General features: G+C 43.8%; 1 protein-coding gene across 1 annotated transcript in view; it reads left to right on the top strand.

Annotated features, from left to right (window-relative positions):
* CFAP95 (cilia and flagella associated protein 95) overlaps nucleotides 1-17,418 on the top strand; it is a 54,291-nt gene extending 36,873 nt beyond the window's left edge. Inside the window, exon 6 of the mRNA XM_084629437.1 lies at nucleotides 17,205-17,418. Coding sequence (XP_084485563.1) covers nucleotides 17,205-17,402 — 198 coding nt within the window. The 3' untranslated portion in view covers nucleotides 17,403-17,418. The remainder of the gene's footprint in view (nucleotides 1-17,204) is intronic.
* The last annotated feature ends 7,895 nt before the right edge of the window (nucleotides 17,419-25,313 follow it).

Genomic DNA, 25,313 nt, shown 5'->3' with positions numbered 1-25,313 from the left:
GAGAAACTTTGGGCGTATTTTTCAATGAATACATTTGAAAGATTTACTTTACTGTCAAAGAAGGGGAGAGAGCCATCTAAGTTATCCTTCACCAAAGGAGTCAGAGAAACGAAGTACTTTGAGCTCTGTGTGTTGGGTCCTGGCTAAAGAATGGGCCAGCCATGCTGGGAGAATGACTGTGGGGAGAAAACCTTCTTTGAACAAAGGACTCGTTTGTTGAGTTTTTGTCTTAGAAAAATATTTTTACTGTTTGTAGCCATTTCTATTCTTATTCCTTTTCTTGGTATCACTTAAACCTATGTCCCTTTTTAAATAAACTTGTTTTACTTTTACCATTATGCAGCTCAGTGCTTTGACTGAAGTGGAGCATTAAGTTAATAAGTTAACTAAGTTTAGTTAATAAGCTTCACTGTACTGTCTTTAAAGGAGCAGTGAAATAAGATTTTGTGGGTGCTACAGTAAGAGGTGCTGACAACTGTGGAGAAAGACATTGTGGAGGGAGAACTTGGGGCTGAAGGGTTGTTGAGGTCACACTGCAAAGAGTAACTGTATGGTGGAAACTAGGGTGTGACCTGCCTGCTTGTATGCTTGCTATTGGTGTCAGAGCTGTCAGACACAGAAGCATAGCATTGCATTAAGGCACTCAGAGGTGCAAGACAGCTGTCAACTTACCCACTTACTGCCCTGCGTGAACCAAGAGTGTCACATTGCTCTGCTTTTATCTGGTGGGGTGTGTTGGATTTGGCAGCTTTGATGTATGTTGGTTGATAGTTTAATAAAACACAACTTTCCTCTGGCAAGTTTAAAATCTTCTATAATGCAAGGAATTGCATCAAGTGTTTCAAAAATTTTCTAAGGAAGGACCCTAAGCCCTCTCTTTTTATTTGTTGTTTTTAAATCAATACAGATTCTCTGTCTTGATCTAGTCATCTCCTAAATGATGATATTCATAGTAATGCGGGAGGGTAGCACCAGAGAGGTATCCTCCTCCCCTACAGCTCTACACATTGTCCATGTTTATATACATACATACTTGTGCTTGAGTGGCTAGGGGCCTACTTTGGGACTTGATTAACTTTTAGACACCTCCTCGCCTCTCAACCCCATTCTCTTTCCCCTGTTGCATCCTGTCACCATGAGATGATGCAATACCACATCATTGCATGACTTTGCAATGCATCACAGCAACCACAGTAATTGAATGAAATGCATATCACAGCTATTTAGGGCCCAGATTTGAAAAAAAAGAAAAGGAAAAAAAAAGGGGGGGGTCTTTGGAATCCATATTTAAGCACCTAAATAATTTTCTGAGTTTTTCAGAAGCACTGAGCACCTGCAACGCTCATTGACTAAGACATTTTGCAAATCCTCTGTACCTCCCAGTCCTGGTCTGTCAGTATGCTTAGCTGGTCAGACAACCCAGTGGTTAAAATGCCAGTGGTTGCCTGAAGTTCTGTCTACACTAGATTGCAGCTCAACCAGCGATAGCAGCAATGAGAAATTTTATAGGAAAGAAACTAGTATAAACAGGGACTATTTACAGCAGAACTTTCCCATCTTTGAACAAAAATTTACTATAAATACCGGGAAAAGTTTCTTTTTATCACAGGCCAAGCATAAGATCCTGAAAGACTTCTTTCAGAGTAACAGCCGTGTTAGTCTGTATTCGCAAAAAGAAAAGGAGTACTTGTGGCACCTTAGAGACTAACCAATTTATTAGAGCATAAGCTTTCGTGAGCTACAGCTCAGCTCACGAAAGCTTATGCTCTAATAAATTGGTTAGTCTCTAAGGTGCCACAAGTACTCCTTTTCTTTTTGTGAAAGACTTCTGTTTTTGCTTGTTTGTTCTGTTCTAAGGGACAAATTTGTTGAAATTCTATGATATTTTGCTTAGCACATCATGTCCAAACAATGTGAAAAATTGAAATCAGGAAAGAATATACAGTATTCACAACAAAACAATTTCAATAATATCTTATGTGTTCAATAGGAAAAGGATAAGTGATAGAAATCACATACTGATATAAATAAAAATTAAGGTAAAATTTCTGTTTTTGTGCACCAAAAATGGAAAGTTTAATGGAGTACTTAACTTGGGGAAGGAAAAGAGGGTTCATGTTATGGTCTGGATGCCTTACTTTGTGTGCTTTGGTAGGATGAGAATCCTGGCCATATACTCTTTAAATGGCATAACTTATTCTGTAAAGTGTTTGCACACAAAGGTCAATTGTCATTTGACTGAGTGTTTTGATAGATCACCCCTAGGATGTTGGCCATGCTTAACTGGCCATTTTTCTTTCATTAGATATATGACAGTTTGCATTACTGTATTTGCCAAGAACATATTAACCTACAATAGAATGGTATGTGATAGTGAGGCAATACCTGTACCGCTTATGAATTTTGATTGATATTGTGAAGTTGTGTTATGAAAATTTGTTGTGTCTTGAGTGCTTATATGTGTGTTGGTCCACCATTGCTGACAGGCCCTGTAGCATGTATGCACCAGACCGGTACAATACAAAGGTGCTTAGGACTTAAAGACCTGATTCAGGTGCAAACATCTGGGACAGTGGATGAGCTGCATCCTTAGAAAACAGTTTTAGCTGGCTCCAGAACGGAGGCAGGAAGGTAGGAGCAATGGAAAGTTACCAGGAGTAGAACAAAAGAGACCAGCTGACCACAAGGAGTTTTAAATAAAGAAATACACAGAAATAGGGGGAGTGAGGCAGAAAGAGGAAGGATGGGGCAGGAATGAGCAATGTCACAGAAGCATGAGGGAGAGACCAGCTAGTATGCACTAGCTTGCATTTGGTGGGAACTCTGCCTGCCTCGATCCATCTGGTTTCCCAAGAACTCACAAAGCCAGAGTGGACTAGAAAGTGAGGGTTATTTGTGGTGTCATCTGTTCATTCTTTTGTATGATTCATACTCTCCAGTGCATGACACAATTAAGTATAAAAGAACATAAAGCCATAGGCGCAGACTCTGTCAGTGCTCCAGGGCTGGAGCACCCATGGAAAAAAAAATTGTGGGTGTTCAGCAGCCACTGGCGGCCCCACAGATCAGATCCTCTCCCTTCCCCCTACTGCCTCCCACCTGCTGGTGGCCCTGCCGATCAGCATCTCCCCCTCCCTCTCAGGGCCTCCCGCCTACTGCTGTCAGCTGTTCAGTGGTGTGCAGAAGCCACTGGGGTGGAAGCAGAATGGGTGTGATAATAAGGGGTGGGGCCTTGGAAGGGGTGGAGTGGGGGCAGGACCTGGGACCGAGCAGGGGTCAAGCGCCCCTGGGGAAATGAGGAAGCTGGCACCTGTGCATAAAGGTGTTATACTCTGTACAGTCTGTTTATTGACTGCTTCACACGTACGTCATGCCCTGAGAGAGAGTTATTAAACTGTAAACCAGAACCTTCACTCCTTTGGGTAGAATTCTGGGAAAAGGGGGTGTTTTGAGTTACCAGGATATCTCAGGGATCATTCAGTGCTGTTCCTGGGGCCCAGAGCAGTGGGCTGAGAAGCCCCATTTCCTAGAAAGGTTAACAGACTGCGAGTCAGTGCCCAGGAAATGTGCCAGAGAAGTCTAGAGAGGAATCAGTACTGGAGCCTGCTGAAGCATTTGGAGCTTGAAACACCCCAGGGATCCAGAGTAGCAAAGGCTTGGATTCCCATTACAGCAGTCCTGGTGGGCAGCTGGAACAGGGTACTTGGTAGGATCTTTGACAAGTATTTACACTCTTTTTGAAAGCTTTTTGTTGATTAAAGGGAGCAGAAAAGCTTTCTTAATTATAATTAAATATATTTGTATCATTTGCTATGTTTTCTACATTTATAAAGAAACAGGTTTAAACAAAAAAATTTGATACAGACCATAGCCTATGAAATACACTTAAAAAACCCATATAGGTGGTTAGTCAAAACATTTTTAATGATACAGGATAGCAATATCCATCAAACAAGAAATATGACATATGTTAGTTTAACAGTATTCAAAGGAAGTAAACTCTTCTTCAGTACTGTTCAAAACAAAGAAACAATGGGGGATGAATTCTCCATAGAGCAAAAGATAGACTTTCAAGAAGTCTTCATTATTTCATGTCTGTTTTGTAATTTTATACAGCAGGAGAGACACTCAAATAGGATGTCTCTTTTTATGACTTGTAGTTTTATACTTATTGTTTTATACCTTCTCTCAAGCCCTTAGGCAATAACTGCCCATACATATACCATCTAACCTTCTAGTTCTAATAAAGCTCAGTACTCTGATTCTGTGAGCAAACAAAACATTTTTTTTAATCCCCTTGTTTTGTTCAGCAGCTCTGGTCATCTAATTTTCAGCATCCTTGGCTTGCTGTAAAATTAATAGCTATTCCAAACAAAAATTGGTTCATTAATGTAGGATCTTGTGCTCAATATCCCTGTCAGATATAACCCTGGCCTGTTTCTACAGAAGTAAGCTTCCCTTTGGGATGTGGATAATGATATGGTGCCCTGGTTTATTAAACTAGATGTCCAAGTAAGCTAGAATGCAAATAAATATCCCAAATAGTGCTCCTTTACTAAGGGTATGTCTACACTATGGAATAAGGTCGAATTTATAGAAGTCGGTTTTTTAGAAATCGGTTTTATATATTCGAGTGTGTGTGTCCCCACAGAAAATGCTCTAAGTGCATTAAGTGCATTAACTCGGCGGAGTGCTTCCACAGTACTGAGGCTAGAGTCGACTTCTGGAGCGTTGCACTGTAGGTAGCTATCCCACAGTTCCCGCAGTCTCCGCTGCCCATTGGAATTCTGGGTTGAGATCCCAATGCCTGATGGGGCTAAAACATTGTCGCGGGTGAGTCTGGGTACATATCGTCAGGCCCCCCTTCCCTCCCTCCCTCCGTGAAAGCAAGGGCAGACAATCGTTTCGCGCCTTTTTTCCTGAGTTACCTGTGCAGACGCCATACCACGGCAAGCATGGAGCCCGCTCAGGTAACCATCACCGTATGTCTCCTGGGTGCTGGCAGACGCGGTACGGCATTGCTACACAGTAGCAGCAACCCATTGCCTTGTGGCAGCAGACGGTGCAATACGACTGGTAGCCGTCCTCGTCGTGTCCGAGGTGCTCCTGGCCATGTCGGCTGGGAGCACCTGGGCAGACATGGGCGCAGGGACTAAATTTGGAGTGACTTGACCAGGTCATTCTCTTTAGTCCTGCAGTCAGTCCTATTGAACCGTCTTATGGTGAGCAGGCAGGCGATATGGATTGCTAGCAGTCGTACTGTACCATCTTCTGCCAGGCAGGCAAGAGATGAGGATGGCTAGCAGTCGTATTGTACAATCTTCTGCCGGGCAGGCAAGAGATGAGGGTGGCTAGCAGTCGTACTGTACCATCTTCTGCCGAGCAGCCATGAGATGTGGATGGCATGCAGTCCTTCTGCACCGTCTGCTGCCAGCCAAAGATGTAAAAGATAGATGGAGTGGATCAAAACAAGAAATAGACCAGATTTGTTTTGTACTCATTTGCTCCCCCCCCACCCCCCCGTCTAGGGGACTCATTCCTCTAGGTCACACTGCAGTCACTCACAGAGAAGGTGCAGCGAGGTAAATCTAGCCATGTATCAATCAGAGGCCAGGCTAACCTCCTTGTTCCAATAAGAACAATAACTTAGGTGCACCATTTCTTATTGGAACCCTCCGTGAAGTCCTGCCTGAAATACTCCTTGATGTAAAGCCACCCCCTTTATTGATTTTAGCTCCCTGAAGCCAACCCTGTAAGCCGTGTCATCAGTCGCCCCTCCCTCCGTCAGAGCAACGGCAGACAATTGTCCCGCGCCTTTTTTCTGTGCGGACACCATATCAAGGCAAGCATGGAGGCCGCTCAGCTCACTTTGGCAATTAGGAGCACATTAAACACCACACGCATTATCCAGCAGTATATGCAGCACCAGAACCTGGCAAAGCGATACCGGGCGAGGAGGCGACGTCAGCGCGGTCAGGTGAGTGATCAGGACATGGACACAGATTTCTCTGAAAGCATGGACCCTACCAATGCATGCATCATGGTGCTAATGGGGCAGGTTCATGCTGTGGAATGCCCATTCTGGGCTCGGGAAACAAGCACAGACTGGTGGGACCGCACAGTGTTGCAGGTCTGGGACAATTCCCAGTGGCTGCAAAACTTTTGCATGCATAAGTGCACTTTCATGGAACTTTGTGACTTGCTTTCCCCTACCCTGAGGCACGTGAATACCAAGATGAGAGCAGCCCTCACAGTTGAGAAGCGAGTGGCGATAGCCCTGTGGAAGCTTGCAACGCCAGACAGCTACCGGTCAGTTGGGAATCAATTTGGAGTGGACAAATCTACTGTTGGGGCTGCTGTGATGCAAGTAGCCCACGCAATCAGAGATCTGCTGATATCAAGGGTAGTGACCCTGGGAAATGTGCAGGTCATAGTGGATGGCTTTGCTCCAATGGGGTTCCCTAACTGTGGTGGGGCCATAGACGGAACCCATATCCCTATCTTGGCACCAGAGCACCAAGCCACCGATTACATAAACCGCAAGGGGTACTTTTCAATAGTGCTGCAAGCTCTGGTGGATCACAAGGGACGTTTCACCAACATCAACGTGGGATGGCCGGGAAAGGTACATGACGCTCGCATCTTCAGGAACTCTGGTCTGTTTCAAAAGCTGCAGGAAGGGAATTTATTCCCAGACCAGAAAATAACTGTTGGGGATGTTGAAATGCCTATATGTATCCTTGGGGACCCAGCCTACCCCTTAATGCCATGGCTCATGAAGCCGTACACAGGCAGCCTGGACATTAGTCAGGAGCTGTTCAACTACAGGCTGAGCAAGTGCAAAATGGTGGTAGAATGTGCATTTGGACGTTTAAAGGCGCGCTGGCGCAGTTTACTGACTCGCTTAGACCTCAGCGAAACCAATATTCCCACTGTTATTACTGCTTGCTGTGTGCTCCACAATATCTGTGAGAGTAAGGGGGAGATGTTTATGGCGGGTGGGAGGTTGAGGCAAATTGCCTGGCTGCTGGTTATGCGCAGCCAGACACCAGGGTGGTTAGAAGAGCACAGGAGGGCGCGGTACGCATCAGAGAAGCTTTGAAAACCAGTTTCATGACTGGCCAGGCTACGGTGTGAAAGTTCTGTTTGTTTCTCCTTGATGAAACCCCCCGCCCCTTGGTTCACTCTACTTCCCTGTAAGCTAACCACCCTCCCCTCCTCCCTTCGATCACCGCTTGCAGAGGCAATAAAGTCATTGTTGCTTCACATTCATGCATTCTTTATTCATTCATCACACAAATAGGGGGATGACTACCAAGGTAGCCCAGGAGGGGTGGTGGAGGAGGGAAGGAAAATGCCACACAGCACTTTAAAAGTTTACAACTTTAAAATTTATTGAATGCCAGCCTTCTTTTTTTTGGGCAATCCTCTGTGGTGGAGTGGCCGGTGGCCCCCCCACCGCGTTCTTGGGCGTCTGGGTGTGGAGGCTATGGAACTTGGGGAGGAGGGCGGTTGGTTACACAGGGTTCTGTAGTGGCAGTCTGTGCTCCAGCTGCCTTTGCTGCAGCTCAGCCATACACTGGAGTGTACTGGTTTGGTCCTCCAGCAGCCTCAGCATTGAATCCTGCCTCCTCTCATCACGCTGTCACCACATTTGAGCTTTAGCCCTCTCTTCAGCCCGCCACTTACTCTCTTCAGCCCGCCACCTCTCCTCCCAGTTATTTTGTGCTTTCCTGCACTCTGACATTATTTGCCTCCACGTATTCGTCTGTGCTCTGTCAGTGTGGGAGGACAGCATGAGCTCGGAGAACATTTAATCTCGAGTGCGTTTTTTTCTTTCTAAGCTTCACTAGCCTCTGGGAAGGAGAAGATCCTGTGATCATTGAAACACATGCAGCTGGTGGAGAAAAAAAAAGGGACAGCGGTATTTAAAAAGACACATTTTATAAAACAGTGGCTACACTCTTTCAGGGTAAACCTTGCTGTTAACATTACATACATAGCACATGTGCTTTCGTTACAAGGTCGCATTTTGCCTCCCCCCACTGCGTGGCTACCCCCTCAACCCTCCCCCCTCCCTGTGGCTAGCAGCGGGGAACATTTCTGTTTAGCCACAGGCAAACAGCCCAGCAGGAATGGGCTCCTCTGAGTGTCCCTTGAAGAAAAGCACTCTATTTTAACCAGGTGACCATGAATTATATCTCACTCTCCTGAGGATAACACAGAGAGATAAAGAATGGATGTTATTTGAATGCCAGCAAACATACACTGCAATGCTTTGTTGTACAATGATTCCCGAGTACGTGTTACTGGCCTGGAGTGGTAAAGTGTCCTACCATGAAGGACGCAATAAGGCTGCCCTCCCCAGAAATCTTTTGCAAAGGCTTTGGGAGTACATCCAGGAGAGCCGCGAATGCCAGGGCAAAGTAATCCTTTCACATGCTTGCTTTTAAACCATGTATAGTATTTTAAAAGGTACACTCACCGGAGGTCCCTTCTCTGCCTGCTGGATCCAGGAGGCCGCCTTGGGTGGGTTCGGGGGGTACTGGCTCCAGGTCCAGTGTGAGAAACAGTTCCTGGCTGTCGGGAAAACCGGTTTCTCCGCTTGCTTGCTGTGAACTATCTACAACCTCCTCATCATCATCTTTTTCATCCCCAAAACCTGCTTCCGTATTGCCTCCATCTCCATTGAAGGAGTCAAACAACATGGCTGGGGTAGTGGTGGCTGAACCCCCTAAAATGGCATGCAGCTCATCATAGAAGTGGCATGTTTGGGGCTCTGACCCGGAGCGGCCGTTCGCCTCTCTGGTTTTCTGGTAGGCTTGCCTCAGCTCCTTCAGTTTCACGCAGCACTGCTTCGGGTCCCTGTTATGGCCTCTGTCCTTCATGCCCTGGGAGATTTTGACAAAGGTTTTGGCATTTCGAAAACTGGAACGGAGTTCTGATAGCACGGATTCCTCTCCCTATACAGCGATCAGATCCCATACCTCACGTTCAGTCCATGCTGGAGCTCTTTTGCAATTCTGGGACTCCATCATGGTCACCTGTGCTGATGAGCTCTGCATGGTCACCTGCAGCTTGCCACGCTGGCCAAACAGGAAATGAGATTCAAAAGTTCGCGGTTCTTTTCCTGTCTACCTGGCCAGTGCATCTGAGTTGAGAGTGTTGTCCAGAGCAGTCACAATGGAGCACTCTGGGATAGCTCCCGGAGGCCAATACCATCGAATTGTGTCCACAGTACCCCAAATTCGAGCCAGCAAGGCCGATTTAAGCGCTAATCCACTTGTCAGGGGTGGAGTAAGGAAATCGATTTTAAGAGTCCTTTAAGTCGAAATAAAGGGCTTCATCGTGTGGACGGGTGCAGGTTTACATCGATTTAATGCTGCTAAATTCGACCTAAAGTCCTAGTGTAGACCAGGGCTAAGGCAAATTCACAGAAGGAATTAATATTGCTCTTATTTTTTTCCTTTCTAACAATTGCCCTGATACATTATGCAGCAAATCCAAGAAATGAAAACATGGTTAGTGATATTACTCCTTTGAATGGATGATATTTATTTTAATAAAAAAAAGACAGTTAAAAAGAAGACCATGGTAATTATTTTTTCTAACACATTGTAAATTCTGAAACACGAAGGTCCTTTGAGTGCTGGTTCCTATAGGTCAGTGGTTCCCAAACTGGGGTTTGCGAACCCCTGGGGGTTTGCAGAAAGTTACAGGGGGTTCGCCAGAAAAATTTCACTAATGGCGGCCAGAGGACCCTGGGCACTGGAGGCAGCAGGTGGGAGCCAGTTGCAGGGCAGACAGCCCGAGCCCCAGGGAGAGTGGGGCAGGGCAGTTGGGGCTGGCAGCCTGAGCCCTGCCCCCATCAGTGGGGGAGTCAGCAGCCCAAACCCCAGCGCTCCATGCGGGGCTGGAAGCCTGAGCCCCAGGGAGAGCAGGGCCAGGCAGCCTAAGCCCTGCCCCCATCAGCACGGGAGCTGGCTGTCTGAACCCCAGCACTCCACATGGGGCTGGCAGCCTGAGCCCCAGGGGGAGCGGGGCCGGGCAGTTGGGGCTGGCAGCCCGAGCCCCGGCAGTCAGCAGGACCTGCAGCCTGAGCTCAGTTGACCAGGGCGGTCAATGGGGTCCAGCAGCAGGAGCCTCTCAGAGTGTGGAGGAAATTTAAACTTAAATCCCTGGAAATATTCATTTTTAGGACGGGGTTCATGAGATTTCACAATTTAGTGAAAGGGGTTCGTGGGCTGTTAAAGTTTGGGAATCACTGGTATAGCTATTCACTATGGCTACACATACGCCTGAGACTGAAAGATTCTTCACTAGTAGTGTCCATTGGTCTTTTCCTGTGCCTTCATGTGCTCCAAACTGAGGCCATATGGGTGACATGAACCAACTGGCTTTCCAGTTCCTTTCTACTGCTCATGGGCCAAGAGCATCCACAGCTTTCCTAGCATTCCTGCCTTCTATTCAGGTTTATTTTTTTTTGTAAATAGTTTTATTTTATTCTAGTTAGAGTAGTGTTGGGGGTAGGAGTTATCTTCCAGGCCACCCCCACTCTTCAGAGCACCTATTATGCCTCAAATCCTCAGCTTTATGTCCCACCTGGCCTGCCCCCAGGTATTCCCAGTTAGTGATCCCTAAGCCTCCTTTTTGTGCTGCCTTGGGGAGTGTCTCATTTCATTCATGTGCAATCTTGAGAATTCTGGGTTAGGAAGCATTTGATGGAACTCTAAGGCCACAGCACAACCCTGGGGTTGCTGACACCCCATGTACATCAGCAGGATCTGCCATTATCACCCTTTTGGACATGGCATTTTGCAGTCATGGACAGTAAGAGTGCAGATTTAAAGACTCTACCAGGTGTGTATAGGAAGAAGGTAAAAGGAAACACTCTTAAGAAGCAGTTGAAATCTGCACTTAAACTCTCTAACATGTCTGCCTCCTCTACCCCTTCTAACTCAGACAAGACTCTATGCCCCAGTATGCATCTGCAGCTCCCAGCAAACATGGGCCAATACTGAGAGACAGGGATACCCACAGCTCAACCAGGGATGGGTCTGGTTCCATCATCAGAGAAGGAAAGGAGAGTGTGATTACCTTCTGCACTGGCGGTTCCACACTTCATGAGGAAGAGGGACTTAGTGGTACTAACAGCTACCTCCTGCACTGTCCAATTCACGTACACATGAGCCCCTTCTCACTCTTCTGCTGGACCCAGCTATGCTATTCTTGAGGAACTAGGGTCTACACCAACTCAGAGTCACTGCTACTCTCTGTTCCAGTGATCTCCAGAGAGGTACTTACACCATCAGTACACCAATCCCTGGTCCTTTCCACCAGCTGGGATGTTGACCTGTGAGCACCAAAAGTGTGCCACTCACCAATTCAATCTACCAATCATGGCTTAAGACATGAGGTACTGACAGCTCTGCCTGTATATGCCAAGGACTCTTATTCCTCCAGCAAGATTAAGGCCGATGCACAGACCACTCCAATGGCCAAGATGTGGCATGGGTGCCCTCTCAGTGCCACAAGACATACCAGCAGGCCTGGGACCAGTGGTGCCCTCCACTATGGGGTTGTATACCCATACAACCCTATATCTGGGCTTTATTGGCACTCGTGGGTCCCATACTTTGGGCCTCCTGACTCCAAGGGATCAGAGCAGGAATATGAACACAACTCTTCTTAGCGGGAAAAGCCTCAGCCCCCCCCTTTCCACCCAGAAGCACTGTGAAGAGGAGAAACACCCCAACCAGCTGGAACTGCCTGATCCATCTGCAGCTCTGTCTTCCCTGGCTCCTGACAAAGCAGTGATGCTGGTCTCACCTTCGCCACCTGATGATTTTAAACAACTTCAGGACCTCTTGAGGATGATTGTGAAGGCTTTACAGATCCCTCTGGAAGAAGTTCAGGACCCTACTCACAAACTTCTGGGCATCCTTCAAACTATGGGCCCTGGTAAGGTAGCACTTCCCATCAATAGAGTCTTATTAGAATTCACTCCAGCTGTTTGGCATACTGCAGTTAACTGTGCCCTAACCCCAAAAAAGACTGAGAAGAGATACTTTTGTCTCATCTAAAGAGGCAGTATGTTTTTCCCCCATCCTGTCCCAACTTTGCTAGTAGTTCAAGCCAGTACCAAGCACAACAGATTGAAGTAGCCTTGGTTACCCCATCCAATAGGGAGAAAACTGGATTGAGAGGAAGAGCTTCTCTTTTACCAGCCTACAATTCCGGATGGCAAATTACCAGGCTCTGGATGTTGAAATGACTCATTATAATAAGGTGTCTCCATTTGCTAGCAAGCTTCCCAGGAGCTCAATCTACAATTTCAGGCTGTTCTGGATGGTGGATAGCTTAGTTGTCCCTCCAAACATCTTTCAAAGCTACTGACCCCACTTCCCGCTCCATGGAGACTTCAGTAGTTATAAGGTGGGTTTCTTGGCTTCAGTCATTGAGGTTTCCTACTGAAGTCCAAACAATGGTAGAAAACCTCCTCTTCAAGGGTAACCTTATGTTCAGCAAAAAAAAAGACAAATCATTACACTCTCTCAAAGACTCCCAGGTTACCCTCTGCTCGCTGGGGATTTACATCCCAGACCCTTGGAGGAAGTAATCTAAGCCACTGTCATAAACAGCGTCTCACTCCCCATTCCTTCTTCCATCAATAAGCTTATGAGCCACCCAGGAAACCAGAAGTTACACCATTGCAGGCAGACTGCACCCCATACCATTGCTTCCCCCCCTCACCAGCTATCCCATGCCAAGAAGTCATTTTGATGGGACCTTCAAGAGCTAAAAACCAGTCTTGGTGCATCCATACAGTCCCTACCCCCTTCAGTGGCCACATGTTCCATTTCTTTCCAGTGTGGCAACATGTTACTTCAGACAGATGGGTCTTGGAGATTATCTCCCACTGGTTACACAATCAAATTCCTTTCCATTCCTACACCAAATGCCCACTCCCTGTCCCTCTTCAGGGATCCCTCTCATGACAGGCTCCTCAGACAGGAGGTAAACGCCCATCTTCAGTTAGGAGCCATAGAACCCATGCCTCCTCAACACAGGGGGAAGGGTTTCCTATTTGAGATACTTCCTCATTCCAAAAAGGAGACCCATTCTAGATCCCAGACAGCTGAATGTCTTCATATTCTGTTTGAGATTCAGGATGACCACTCTGGATTCCATAATCTCTGTTGTATTAATTAAGGAGGAATATATGGTCCAGTCACTGTCCAGTATGAAACAGTGTTAAGCAAGATTTGGGTTTTGGTATTCAGAGACCTCAGCCTGATTAATACCATGGCAAACACACCATTGAAAAGCTTTTAAAACTTTTATCAAATACAACAAGAAGGGAAAACAGTCTTTGAAAATATAAAGTATTACATAAGACTTTCATATTAACATCCCTTGTCTGACAGTCTGTTAGATTATATTAAAGATTGTAATAACTATCCTTTTGGGGAAAAATAAGAAGTTAGTTGAGATGGGCTGGAGTTGCTGTTGCTGCTGTTGTCAAAGTTCAATCCTTTTTCATCCCAGGTGGTGTTTTGGGATCCAGAAGTGGTACTGGGTTCCTCTATCTGGCCTGGTCAGGACAGAACATCTCTCAAGATCATGATGTAGGACCCGGGGTCCTAGGAGATGATGGGGGTGGCAGCCATGATGGTGAAGATCATGCCAGTAGTCAGTTTTTCTCCCTAAAGTCTGTTTCTTTAAGGACCCCGAAAGGGAGTGATGGGTGGAATAGTCCATACCCTCATTAGGCCTAATTCATGGACAAAATAGTTTCCAACACACTGATTTTCATCACTGACTTCTGGTTCCCACTTTTATTGTGTACCAAGCATGATCTTCACACAGTCCTAGAGTTAGATCAGTAGGCATTTGTGTTTGGACTAATTCAGTCTGTCTTCCTTTCCCCATCAATGTTTGTTATAGGTTATTGTGACATAAACTTTCATTTACTTTTTACAGTTGAGATCACAATTAGGGTAAATTTGTAGGCCCAATTATCACAACATCCCTTTCCTCAACAAAGGTGACTGGTTTGCAGTTCTCAGTTTGAAGGATGTCTCTTTTCATATAGACATTCACCCATCTCACTGGAATTTTCTGTGCTTTTTGGTGGGACTAGAACATTACAAGTACAGGGTTCTTTTTGGCCTCTCGACATCCCAAAGAGTTTTCACAAAGGAATTCGTGGTGGTAGCAACACACTTGCATCGCCAGGGCAGTCCAGTTTTTCCTCTAACCTCTATGACTAGCTGCTCACGGGACAGTATACTCAGTTTCCTGCAATTTGTAGGACTTCAAATGAACCTAGAAATGTCCGGTTTAATCACCATGCAGATTATAGAATTGATTGGAGCAACTCTGGACTTGACTTCACCCAAAGCTTACTTACCTAAAGACAGGGCCTTGCAATCAAGGACCTCCAAAATCACCTAACTCTGACTGAGTCCATAGAAAACAGCTCATTTCTGTCTGGTCCTTCTCATACACATGGCTGCCTGCAGATACAAAACACTCTTCACCAGGCTCCATCTTCATTGCCTTCAGGCATGGCTGTGTATGGTGTGGATGCTGAATAGAGATACCTTAGTCAAGTTATGATCCCTCAGAGTGTTCTGTCTTCTCATCTGGTGGGGGAAAAAAAGAAATCTGTGTTTGTAGAGGTTACCTATGTGTCCCCTCCACCTACAAAGAATCTAAGCACAGACCGCCCCCTTCCCCCTAAGTTGGGGAGCACATCTGGACATCCAAAGGTTGCAAGGTTCTTGGACCCAACAGGAGTCCCAGTTACATATCAATCTTTGGGCAGTGCATGAGGCTTGCAAAAGGTTTCTGCTTTTCATATGTTCACATCATGTCAGACAACATAACAGCAGTATTCTACATAAACAAGAGACAAGCTCTGGAATTAGTGCATCTGACACCAGATCACCCTTTCAGCAATGCACCGTCCCAGAGTAATGAACACTATAACAGACAGCCTCAGCAGAGACCACTTGCACAGAGACTGTGAGTGGGTACTTCACAATTTGGTGGTGCAGAACGTCTTCTGTCAGTGGAGCTCCCTGTCATGGGACCTCTTTGCATCCCAGTAAGAAGACATGTCCAGCCTATTGCTCCTGTGTTGCTCAAGGGCACAATTCCAGAGGGGATTCATTCACAGTTCAGTGGTCATAGTCACTAGTGTATGCATTCCCACTCATTCCCCTCTTACATCATGTCCTGAACAAGATCAAGCAGGACAAATTGACAGTGATCCTAGTGGTTTCTTGATGGCTTAGACAGTTTTGGTTCACCAGTATCTACCAGATGTCCATGTGTCGCTGAACCTTCCAACTCAGAACAAAGGCAAAACTGTCCATTCCAGCTTGATCTCCCTCCACCGCACAACTTAGCTTTTGGATGGGTGACAAGCATAGAAAAGTCTTGCTGCAAGGAAGTCCAATCCATCCTCAGACACTGCAGAAAGGCTTCCATGAGAAAATACTATGCTGTCAAGTGGAAGAGATTTTTCATCTGGTGCCAGCATTGCCATGTACATCCATTGGATTTTGGCATTTCTACTGTTGGAATATCTCCTTTCCCTGAAGTCTTTGGGTTTATCCATTAGCTCAATGTGTGTGCACCTGGGAGCAATCAATGCTTTCCATTCTCCAACAGATAATTGTGTGATGTATACCCACCCTTTGACCATGACATTTCTGAGGGGTCTTGTCAGAGCCTCCAGTATCAGTGCCAATTCCTAATTGGAACCTTAACCTCCTACTGTCGGCACTTGTGAATCCACCATTGGAGTCTTTGGCCTCCTGTTCCCTTCTCCATGTATTTATGAAATTAGTCTTCCTAACAGCAATCACTTCAGCTAGGAGAGTTGGGGAGCTTGTGGCTTTTATGGCAGACCCTCCCTACATGGTGTTCCATAACAAAGTGTCCCTAAGGTTACATGCCAAATTCATCGCAAAGGTTCCCTCCACATTCCACCTGAATTGGACTCTTCATCTAGCGGTATTCTACCTGAAACCTCTTGACACTAGAGAGGCTAGGAGACAACTCCCTGGCTATTTGTAGAGCTTTGGCTTTTTTACCATCAAAGGATGAAGCCCTTTTGAAAATCCCTGAGATTATTCTTCTCCTTTGCCAAGTGGATGAAAGGGGAGGAAATTTCATTTCAAAGGTTCCCAAATTGGATAGTAGAATACAGCCTGCAGTGTTATTATATGATCATAGCTCCTCCTCAAGGTGTGAGGGCCCACTCAACTAGAGCACACACTACCTCTGTACCTCAACTAGAGCATATACTAGTCTCTGCAAGGCATACTTTTTGTAGAAATCTGTAGAGCAGTGACATGGAGCTCATTGCACATGTTTACCAGACAATACATATTGGTGCAGGCTTCTTCAGCATCCTTTGGTACGGCAGTCCTGCAATCTGTGGTTTACCCTGGGTCTTCACACCATCCTCCTCGAGGAGTACTGCTTGTGAGTAACCCACAGTGAATATCTACAGGTACCAGCATTAGAAGAAGAAAGGGAGGTTACTTACCTTTATGGTAACTGGAGTTCTTCAAGATGTGTGGTCTTTGTTGGTATTCCACGACCTGTCCTCCTTCTCCTCTGCTCAGTTATTTACTTGATTTACAGTAGAGTAGGAACTGCAGAGACAGTTTGTCTGTGCCACCACTTGTGCCCTTGGTTCGGAGCACAAGGAGGCACAGGGCACAGGTGAACCAACAGATGCTGCTAGTGAAGAATCTTCCAGGCTCAGGTGCATGGAGCACATTAGAACCCACAATGAATATCCATAGGGACCACACATCTCAAAGAATTCCAGTTATTGTAAGGTATGTTACCTTCCCTTTCTTAGAAAAAATTGTTCAAGAACAAATATTTTTTAATTTAATTACAAAAAAAAATAATCTCCAGAAGCCAGGAAATAAATCAGTCTTCCAAGTTCACCAATCTTGGCCACTAAACCAATACGTATTCTGTGGTCCACAATTCAGTGCATCAGATATTGTGGCCAGACATTTAATTAGGAGATATAATTATATTCTGTGAAGTGGTTTAATTTCTTGCAGGTTAAATTTTGACCATAATATGAGCAAGATGTTATCAAGCAGCATGTTTTGGAACATTTGTGTTTGCTGAAGAATGAACTACTATAATCTCTCTTGTATCCACAGGTTGGAGCCCAACCAGATGGTTATTCTATAGTTCATAGAAAATGTCACTCTCAGTTTACTGACACAGCAGATTATAGAAGACATGGTATCAACACATGGCAAGATGAGAGTGGTATATATGCCAATGCTGATATAAAGCAAAAGGTCTTCCCAGTAACTAATCCTATACCCTCAAATGTGCATGAAGATAATTTCTAAGCAGTAATAATGGAATCTGAAGTAGATACATTGTATGTCATGTATTAACTATTTTCCAAATATTCCAATAAATATTTTTGAAATGCTTGCTACAGTAGATGCATTGTTCTACAAGTGATCTCTTTATATTGGGTTGCACTATTCCTACATTGTATGAAGGTTTCCTATATATGGAGTATTTTTTATGATTAAGCATTTTATGGAGCTTTTACAGATTATATATACGCTGATCTTAGCTGAACACTGTTGCTCTGATGGGAGAGTTTATCATGGGAAGCAATGACCCTGAAAAAGCTTTGGGGGTTGTGGTGGATATGAGCTCCTGTCACGGGGCACATCACTTACTGGCTGGTGCCTTCTCCTGGTCCCTCTGGGGATTAGCTCAAGGCAGACACCCTCCCGGACCGCGGTTTGCATACCATCACTCTGTCTCTGCATCTGCCTGCAGCCCCTCTTGCTGCCTCAGGAACCACAGTGTCCTCTTCATGGCTCTGCCCTCTGGCCATGTCACCATCTATGTTTTCCCCCTATTGGGGGTTAGTATTGTAGTCCAATAATCATGCCACTTCCCCAGTGTTGGTGGTGGTGGGGAGAACCCAGGCCCACCCACTACTCCGGGTCCCAATCCAAGGACTCTGTTGATGGTAACCTCATGCTGCTCTCCTTGGAACTGCTCACTGCTTTTCCCAGAGCCTCTTCCCCATGCCTCTGCACCTACTCCGCCCTTACCTCCGGACCTTCAAGCACTGAGCTGTCCATGGTGCTAGTACTTCTTCCACCTGCTGGGAGCCCAGCCCTTCACTCCATGAGCTCCAAACAGCTACTGACCCTGCTCTACCCTGAAGCTCCTCTTATCTGAGCCTGCCAGGCCCAGCTTGGTTTGCTCCCTGCAACTCCTCCCTGATTGGCTGTGCCTCAGACAGCCTCTCAGGGCTGCTCGGAGGTTTCACTTCCATTGCTCCCTGCTGAGATTAATCCTTTCTGCACCTGTGTGGGCAGACACCTCATCACAGCTCCCAGTGCAATGCTCTGGCCTAATGGGCTAATGCACTCCTTGGACATATAAATGGGAATCTTGAGTAGGAACAGAGAGGCTATTTTCCTCTGTATTTGGCACTGGAATTCTGGTGTCACAATTCAGGAAGGATGTTGATAAATTGGAGAGAGTTCAGAGAAGAGGCACAAGAATGATGAAAGGGTTAGAAAACAAGGTGTGTACACTCAAATGCACACTGATCTTTATACATATAATTACTGTGACTGTGTGTGCAGATGGTTATTATGCACTAACGAGTTACCTGTATGCACAGTGACAAATATGAATGTGACTCTGCAGGTTTGTGAGAATTTTTTGTGTGTGTCCCTCAGTCCTCTTTTCAGAATTGGTTCCCTAATCTAGAAACAAAGTGGATAGTTATACAGAATGCATGCAATGAAAACTGCTGAGGCCAGGCACTTGCTGGTGATGAGATGATGTAAGCTCTCTCTTTTGCGGTGGAACCAAGGAAGGCCAGGAGTAATGCTGCAATACAATATCATAAAAAAGAGATGTCAAATTCAGTGTAATGTTGCAGAGATGTCTGACCTGACTGTATAGCCTGATTGCCACCTGCTGTGCCACTGATATGGAAAGTCTAAGGCAACTTTAATCACGGCATCAACTAGCTACTATATTTGTCCTTAGATTGAGATTGGACATTAATCCTAATACTAAAACAGTTCAATAGAATAGTTTCCAGATTCAGTAGTAGTAGATAATGAATAAAATGTTCAGCTGTGGAAGTGGAGAGAGAGGTAAGGCCTTCAATCCCATAGGACTTTAACTGGATTTTCCTTCTGTGTGGTAAATCTTGCACAGCCAATCTGTTTCCACACAGTTCATTAACTCTGACTCTGAGGTAGAAATTAAAATCAGCCTTGGTAAATACAATGGCTTTTGTTGATGTTGATTTTAATGAAACAAGCCAATGAACGTAATTCTATTGTTTTCCTATTTGTGGGTGTAGATGAGTGACTAGTGATTCTATATGCACTTGAAACCTTTGGCAACATAAGGACTCTTTCTCTCCCCCTTTTGTATCATTTTTCATTAGACAGACAGGGAGGTGTTAGAGGATGCCTTTAGGACATCTCAGAATTCGTGAGATAAAGAACATAAGTTTCTAATAGAACATGATACTCAGTTAACAATACTGTGTATTTCAAGTTTGTTCAAATTAGTCATGAATATCAGCCTGCATTCTACTGAATAAACTAATTCTTCTAGTGCAATGGCTCCAAATACCAGTAAGCATAGGTTACTGACCAAGTACCACAAGTAGCCAAGGAGTACATTTGACATTAATTAAAAGGGTCACACGTACAATCAGCCCTGAATAGTACCCAAAATAAACTGTGCATCCCAGCAGACTTTGTCCTGGAGCCATTCATGCACTGCAGATGTTCAAACTGGCACATGGCAGAGGAAAGCTGCCTGTCAGAGAAATAAACTGAACAGGAAAAAACAAAAGCAAATGTAGGTAAAATTAGGCTAAGAACAGTTCAGAAAGTCCACACAGATCAAAAGGAATCACTTATAAATAGAGATCTTTGTGGGGTTCAGAGCTGTCCTTTTGTTGCAATACAGTGATTTAATACAAACATTTTCTGCCCATAAAATATATATTGTATCCAAATGACTGTGCTTCAGATAAAGTACCCACATCTAGATTAGAAATTACTTTGTAGATATTAGGTTGAAACTAAGGGCAGCACAGCCAAATATTCGTCACTGCTCTGGATATCAAAACCATATGCAATAGCTGTATGCTGTATTTCTATGCACTGGTGGTTTATTATTAAGTGAGGCAATATCGACTCTTAACACAACACCAATCAAGAAGATAAGAAATTTGAAAATGCTTTTGAAAGATTTTTTTCATTAAGATCAGCGGAAGTCACTAGGAAGTCTTAGAAGTAAAAGGGGGCCTCCCTCAGATAAATTGGTTGAAGCCCATTCTAATGTGTAAATATCTTTCCTGAAGCAATAACACAGAAAAAAAAGATGATGGTATTTCTAATTTCACTGACTAGTTCTAGGATACTGGCCATCTAATAAATTCACAGCATCTCCATATGAACTTTAATGACTGTATTACTGGAAATACGCAAATGACTTAAAAATACACAGGGTAAAGTGAAGACAGGTGATGTGGACAAGGGCCTACATCTAGAATGGACCACCATGCGCTACTATGGAACATGGAAAAGAAATGTCAGCAAGCTCCCTCAAGAACCAGTAGAGCAGATGTTTATAAAGGCCCTAGGATCCCTGCAGGCAAAACAGACAAAGTTGAGACATTGGCTGGAACATGTTGGAGTCAGAGCTTAAGCATCTATGTTTACATGTTAGAGAAGAACAACACTGATTTTATTGATGTCTCCATGTAATCCACTCATTGTTGATGTTCAATGCTCATTAAAATGGCAAAAGAGGAAATGTTCCAGCATTCCAATAACTTCTTATGGAGGTTTTGCTCCACTAAAATAATAATAATAATTAATAATAAAAAGACACCATTTTCACAAATCTGGAGAAGGCAAAGTTCCACTTGCCAATTCCTTGCAGAGTCTTAGAGATGACGTATTTGTAAAGCAACCCAAATACAAGTATACAAGACATTTCTGCAGTGCACAGATGGAGCATTTGAAAAAATTCCCCAGTTATTGCTTCACTCAATAATTTTTGCTTGTGAATTCTCAAGACATCTAACTGGTTACCAAAGTATCAGTCATGGCAATTATCATGGAAATTAGCAGGGGTATAAATCATGGAGTCTCTTGAATATCAGCTTCAATGGAATTATCTCTCTTACTGAAATATTGATATTTCTGCCTTGAAGAGGGCTGCTATGTCTTACTTCCTGTCTCAGTTGATTGACTGACCAGCAGTAATATAGTTTAGTTTGCATCCATTGCCTAATAGCACTGGTCAGCATTAAGTATCATGTCAGTAAGCAAATCAGCCAAGTGATAGGCATCTCACACAACTGCTATTGACATGACACATTGAAAAGGTATCACGCGACATGCCTGTCATTTCCCTGCAGATTGTGCTACATGCCACCAAATGATGCAAGTCCCTGTCACATTCTGTATAAGTAATTTCCAGTCTGTATCCATTCCATCTCACACAGGGTGTTCAGAAATAGTTAAATAAAATGGGCCAAATTCTGTGGGCATCACCCACTGAAGTCAATGGAATTATGACAGGACAGAATTTGACCCAAAGGGTATTTTTACTTACAACACTAGCTTGTTTTGATTATATGTAGATTAGTAAATGAAAATTATTGCCCATGATATTATCACAGATGGAAAAACTACATCCCTGGATAAATGTAATCCATTGGTTAGTTTATGGTTCCACGGTCCTGCAGTGATAGTCACAGGTCTACCTGCTGAATGCTGGATTTGCATTTGAATCTAAATTACTTGTGAGATGTGTTTGTGTTTGGTGAACGTTTATTGGCTACATGCAATGTTTATTTCACTATGTACATGAAGTACCTTGCATTCAGGAAATTTATTTTGAAATTCCTGTTTGAATTGCAAGGAAAGGAACCATATCACATAAATAATATCTGATTGGCATAACTGGCTTTGTCAGAGCATCAAAGAGACAGAGCCTGAACAAATATTAATTATTTTATTATTTAAAATTGTGAAATATAGTTGAGAAATGTGTCCACATATTACTTGCCCAGTCTGTAATTGGGGCACACAATGGGGGAAATTCAGTTAATTTATGTGAAAAAATACCACATATTTCATAACATTTTTTTCAACCAGCCCTACTATGAGTACAGTATCTGCCAGAACTACTTTTGCTTCAAGCATCTGTCCTGTGTTTGGGGTTTTATTACCTCTGGTCATATTTCCATTGACTTGAGTGGAGTTGGATCAGGTTCTTATACTATGGCAGGCTGCCAGATAGCATAAGACCATTTCTACTATCTCTTTCCTGTTTTCAAGAGCTATACAGTTTTGCTTCTTTGTTTTTTGATGAAAAGTCTTTTATCATTTCTTATAATTTGAGAAAGTATCACACCTTAATATCATCGCCAAATGGAGCAGAAAATGTCTCTTGATTTTACTCTGACACATTTTATACTGCTCTAGTCATGAAATCATGACCCCACTGAAGTCAACAGGAATTCTTCCATTGACTTCAAAGGGGCCAGGATTTCACCTTATGTTTCCACTCTATGCTTTGTACTTCCCACTTTTAGTGTCCTCTTTGTGATAGCGGATCCCGTATTTGTTGAATCTACCTGTATTTTGCCTATTTTACTGGGTTAAGACAGTCAGAGTGAAGTTTCTGTTTAGAGATCTGTGGTAGTCTAGCTCAGTGCAGACTTGTTGTTCCCAATGATATATATATTGTTCTCCTAGGGATTTTTCCCCCCAATGATGTAGGATTCCGTCATGTCTTTAGGTACTGCTCCATATTGGGATCGGCATGGAGCCACTCCACTCCTGTGAGAATTCTGGGAGGCATTTTGCCTTCACAAGCCCCAGACATACAGGCGTATGTCCCTATACTACTACCCATAAGCGGGTGCATTGTGTCTTCCTCTTCATGGCTGGCCAACTCCATTGGCTGGTGAGGAAGGAGCCACAGCATCATGGCCACAGCTTCTCCCTGCCTCTTTTTGGGCACTACTGGGGAGCAGTCATTACACTGTCTGAACACAAGGATTATAACTGTGGTTGGTTGCTGCATAGGGTTTACAAGAGTTGGAAGCTCCTTTTGCACCTATGCAGAAGCTGGCTACAATCTGGCCCTTGTAAGTAATATTTTTGGGGTGTGGTTGTTTCCTTCATTGCTCTGGAGGATACTGTTGTTGAAGCCAGCAAGTGCTGCCACATAGAAAGAAAGAAGCTGGGATACAGTTTTTAAATCCTTCTTCATTTTGGGAACCATCAAGCACAAATGTAAGAGTCATAGATTGCTATTCAAATACATTTTTTGGAGAATGCCAAATTCCCAGAGAGCTAGAGTTTAACAGCTACTGGCTGCTGTGTGGGCCTCAGATTGTTCCACATTTGGGTGATACACATTTATGTATCTGAGTTTAGGATTAGGCCAAGAGTAGTCTTATTATACATTGACTTAGTATAAACCATGTATAAACTACATACAATTGCCATTTAAGTTATAATAATCACCCCAGTTATGAACTCTGGAATGAAGCCCAAATATCATAACAAGTACTATTTCTACATAGTAATTAAAATGAAACTCTTGGAGCTAACTGAGTCATTTGGGTTACTATATTAAATGTAGTCAGAGAAGCAGGCTTTTATTATTGAAAACTCTGTTTTTTAGTTATTAAAGTAGCCCTTAAAATGAATTGCTTAGTAGGATTTGAGGATCCTTTCCTTTTCAATGTACATTTCCCTCTTCTTTCTACAAGGTCTAAACATTTATTTCTGAATATACTACTGTATTCTGAGTCTGGCAAACTCTCCATCAGGATGCCATCCTATTTCTCACCTTCCTCCACATCTCCAGAGCCAACACAAACACAGGTAGGGAGGGATTCACTGCCATCTTGTTTTCCATTCTCAGAAGTGCACTCACATCAATATTCACTTTTGACTCAGTTTCATAATTCCATACTACTTGTGAATTTCTAGTAGCACAGAAATCAGATTTGTATTAAAGGTACTGTATGCTTGTGACTTTTAGCAAAGCAACCAACAAAACAAAACAAAAAACCACCACAGGTAATATTCATACAAGCAAAATGTAAACATTGATTTGAATGTTATTAGTTTTATTATTTATCCGATTGTACTGACTGTTATTTCTGTAGGAGATCTTTAATGTGTTTTCTTTCTCATTTTCTTTCAATATGTACCGACTATCCCTTTTGGCTCTAGCAGTTAGCTAACATTCAGGGACTTGCAGGCTGTTTCAGGGAGGTGTTTCTTTGATGCAATCCTGTTTATTTACAAAGAACGTACAAACTCCTGTTTCCCTGAACACAGGAATCAAATATGAAAAGACAGTTTCTTTGCTCAGAATTCCAAGCCTCTTTCTAGCCAGCACTCTGCCCAAAAGCTCTTTTTTAGCTTTTCTAAGGGTCATGCTGCAAGTGCCTCTCAGGCTGGCAGTCAGGCTTTCTTGCTGCTTTCTTTGCATGCTTCTGTGATGTTTATGCTTCTTCGCTCTCTCTTTCTTGCACACATGTGTGCACGTGCACATTCCCCTCCCCCAGAAGGAAATCAACCCCCACCCCTATGTTTGTTATCTGACCCCTGGAAAACTCCTTGGGCCTCATGGCTTAGTCACTGCTCAGGCTTGCATGCAGTTTAGTCCTTGGCTGATGGTTTTCCATGGTTTCACCTATCACTAAACAATAGGGCATTTAGTTCCCCCATTTAGCCTGAATGGAAGATGGCTATCACACCCAACAGCTTCAACGAGATGGTGCAATTGCCCAACCCCTACCATAACACACCCATCACAGCTGGACATAATTATATGTTAAAATAATATAAAACAAGTTAACAAATGTCAGCTAGGACTTATTTTCAGATATTTCCAAACATAATCTAACAATAAAACCACCCTTTTTCTCCCCTCTACCACATTTCTTTTATCCAGAGCTTCTCAGGAAGGTATTAACCCAGTAGATTTAAAAATCCAGACAGATTAGACTAAATTCTACAAGTAAATGGAATAAATGTAAGTATTTTCTCCCCTCACCCAGAGTTATATGCTGTATATTTCATTTAGGGCTTTTCACACAAACATCTTAGAATTCTTTTTGATCGCTTGGCTTCTTTCTGCCATTGTAACATAAGAAAAAGGAAGAATCTTACCATTAACAATCAGAACATACAGTAGTTGATCACTGTATA

The sequence above is a fragment of the Lepidochelys olivacea genome (assembly GCF_965140295.1).
Source record: "Lepidochelys olivacea isolate rLepOli2 genome assembly, chromosome: 5".
In the NCBI taxonomy this organism is placed as follows: Eukaryota; Metazoa; Chordata; order Testudines; family Cheloniidae; genus Lepidochelys; species Lepidochelys olivacea.
The sequence above is the reverse complement of the archived record's forward strand: the minus strand, read 5'-3'. Positions and strand labels throughout refer to the sequence as shown.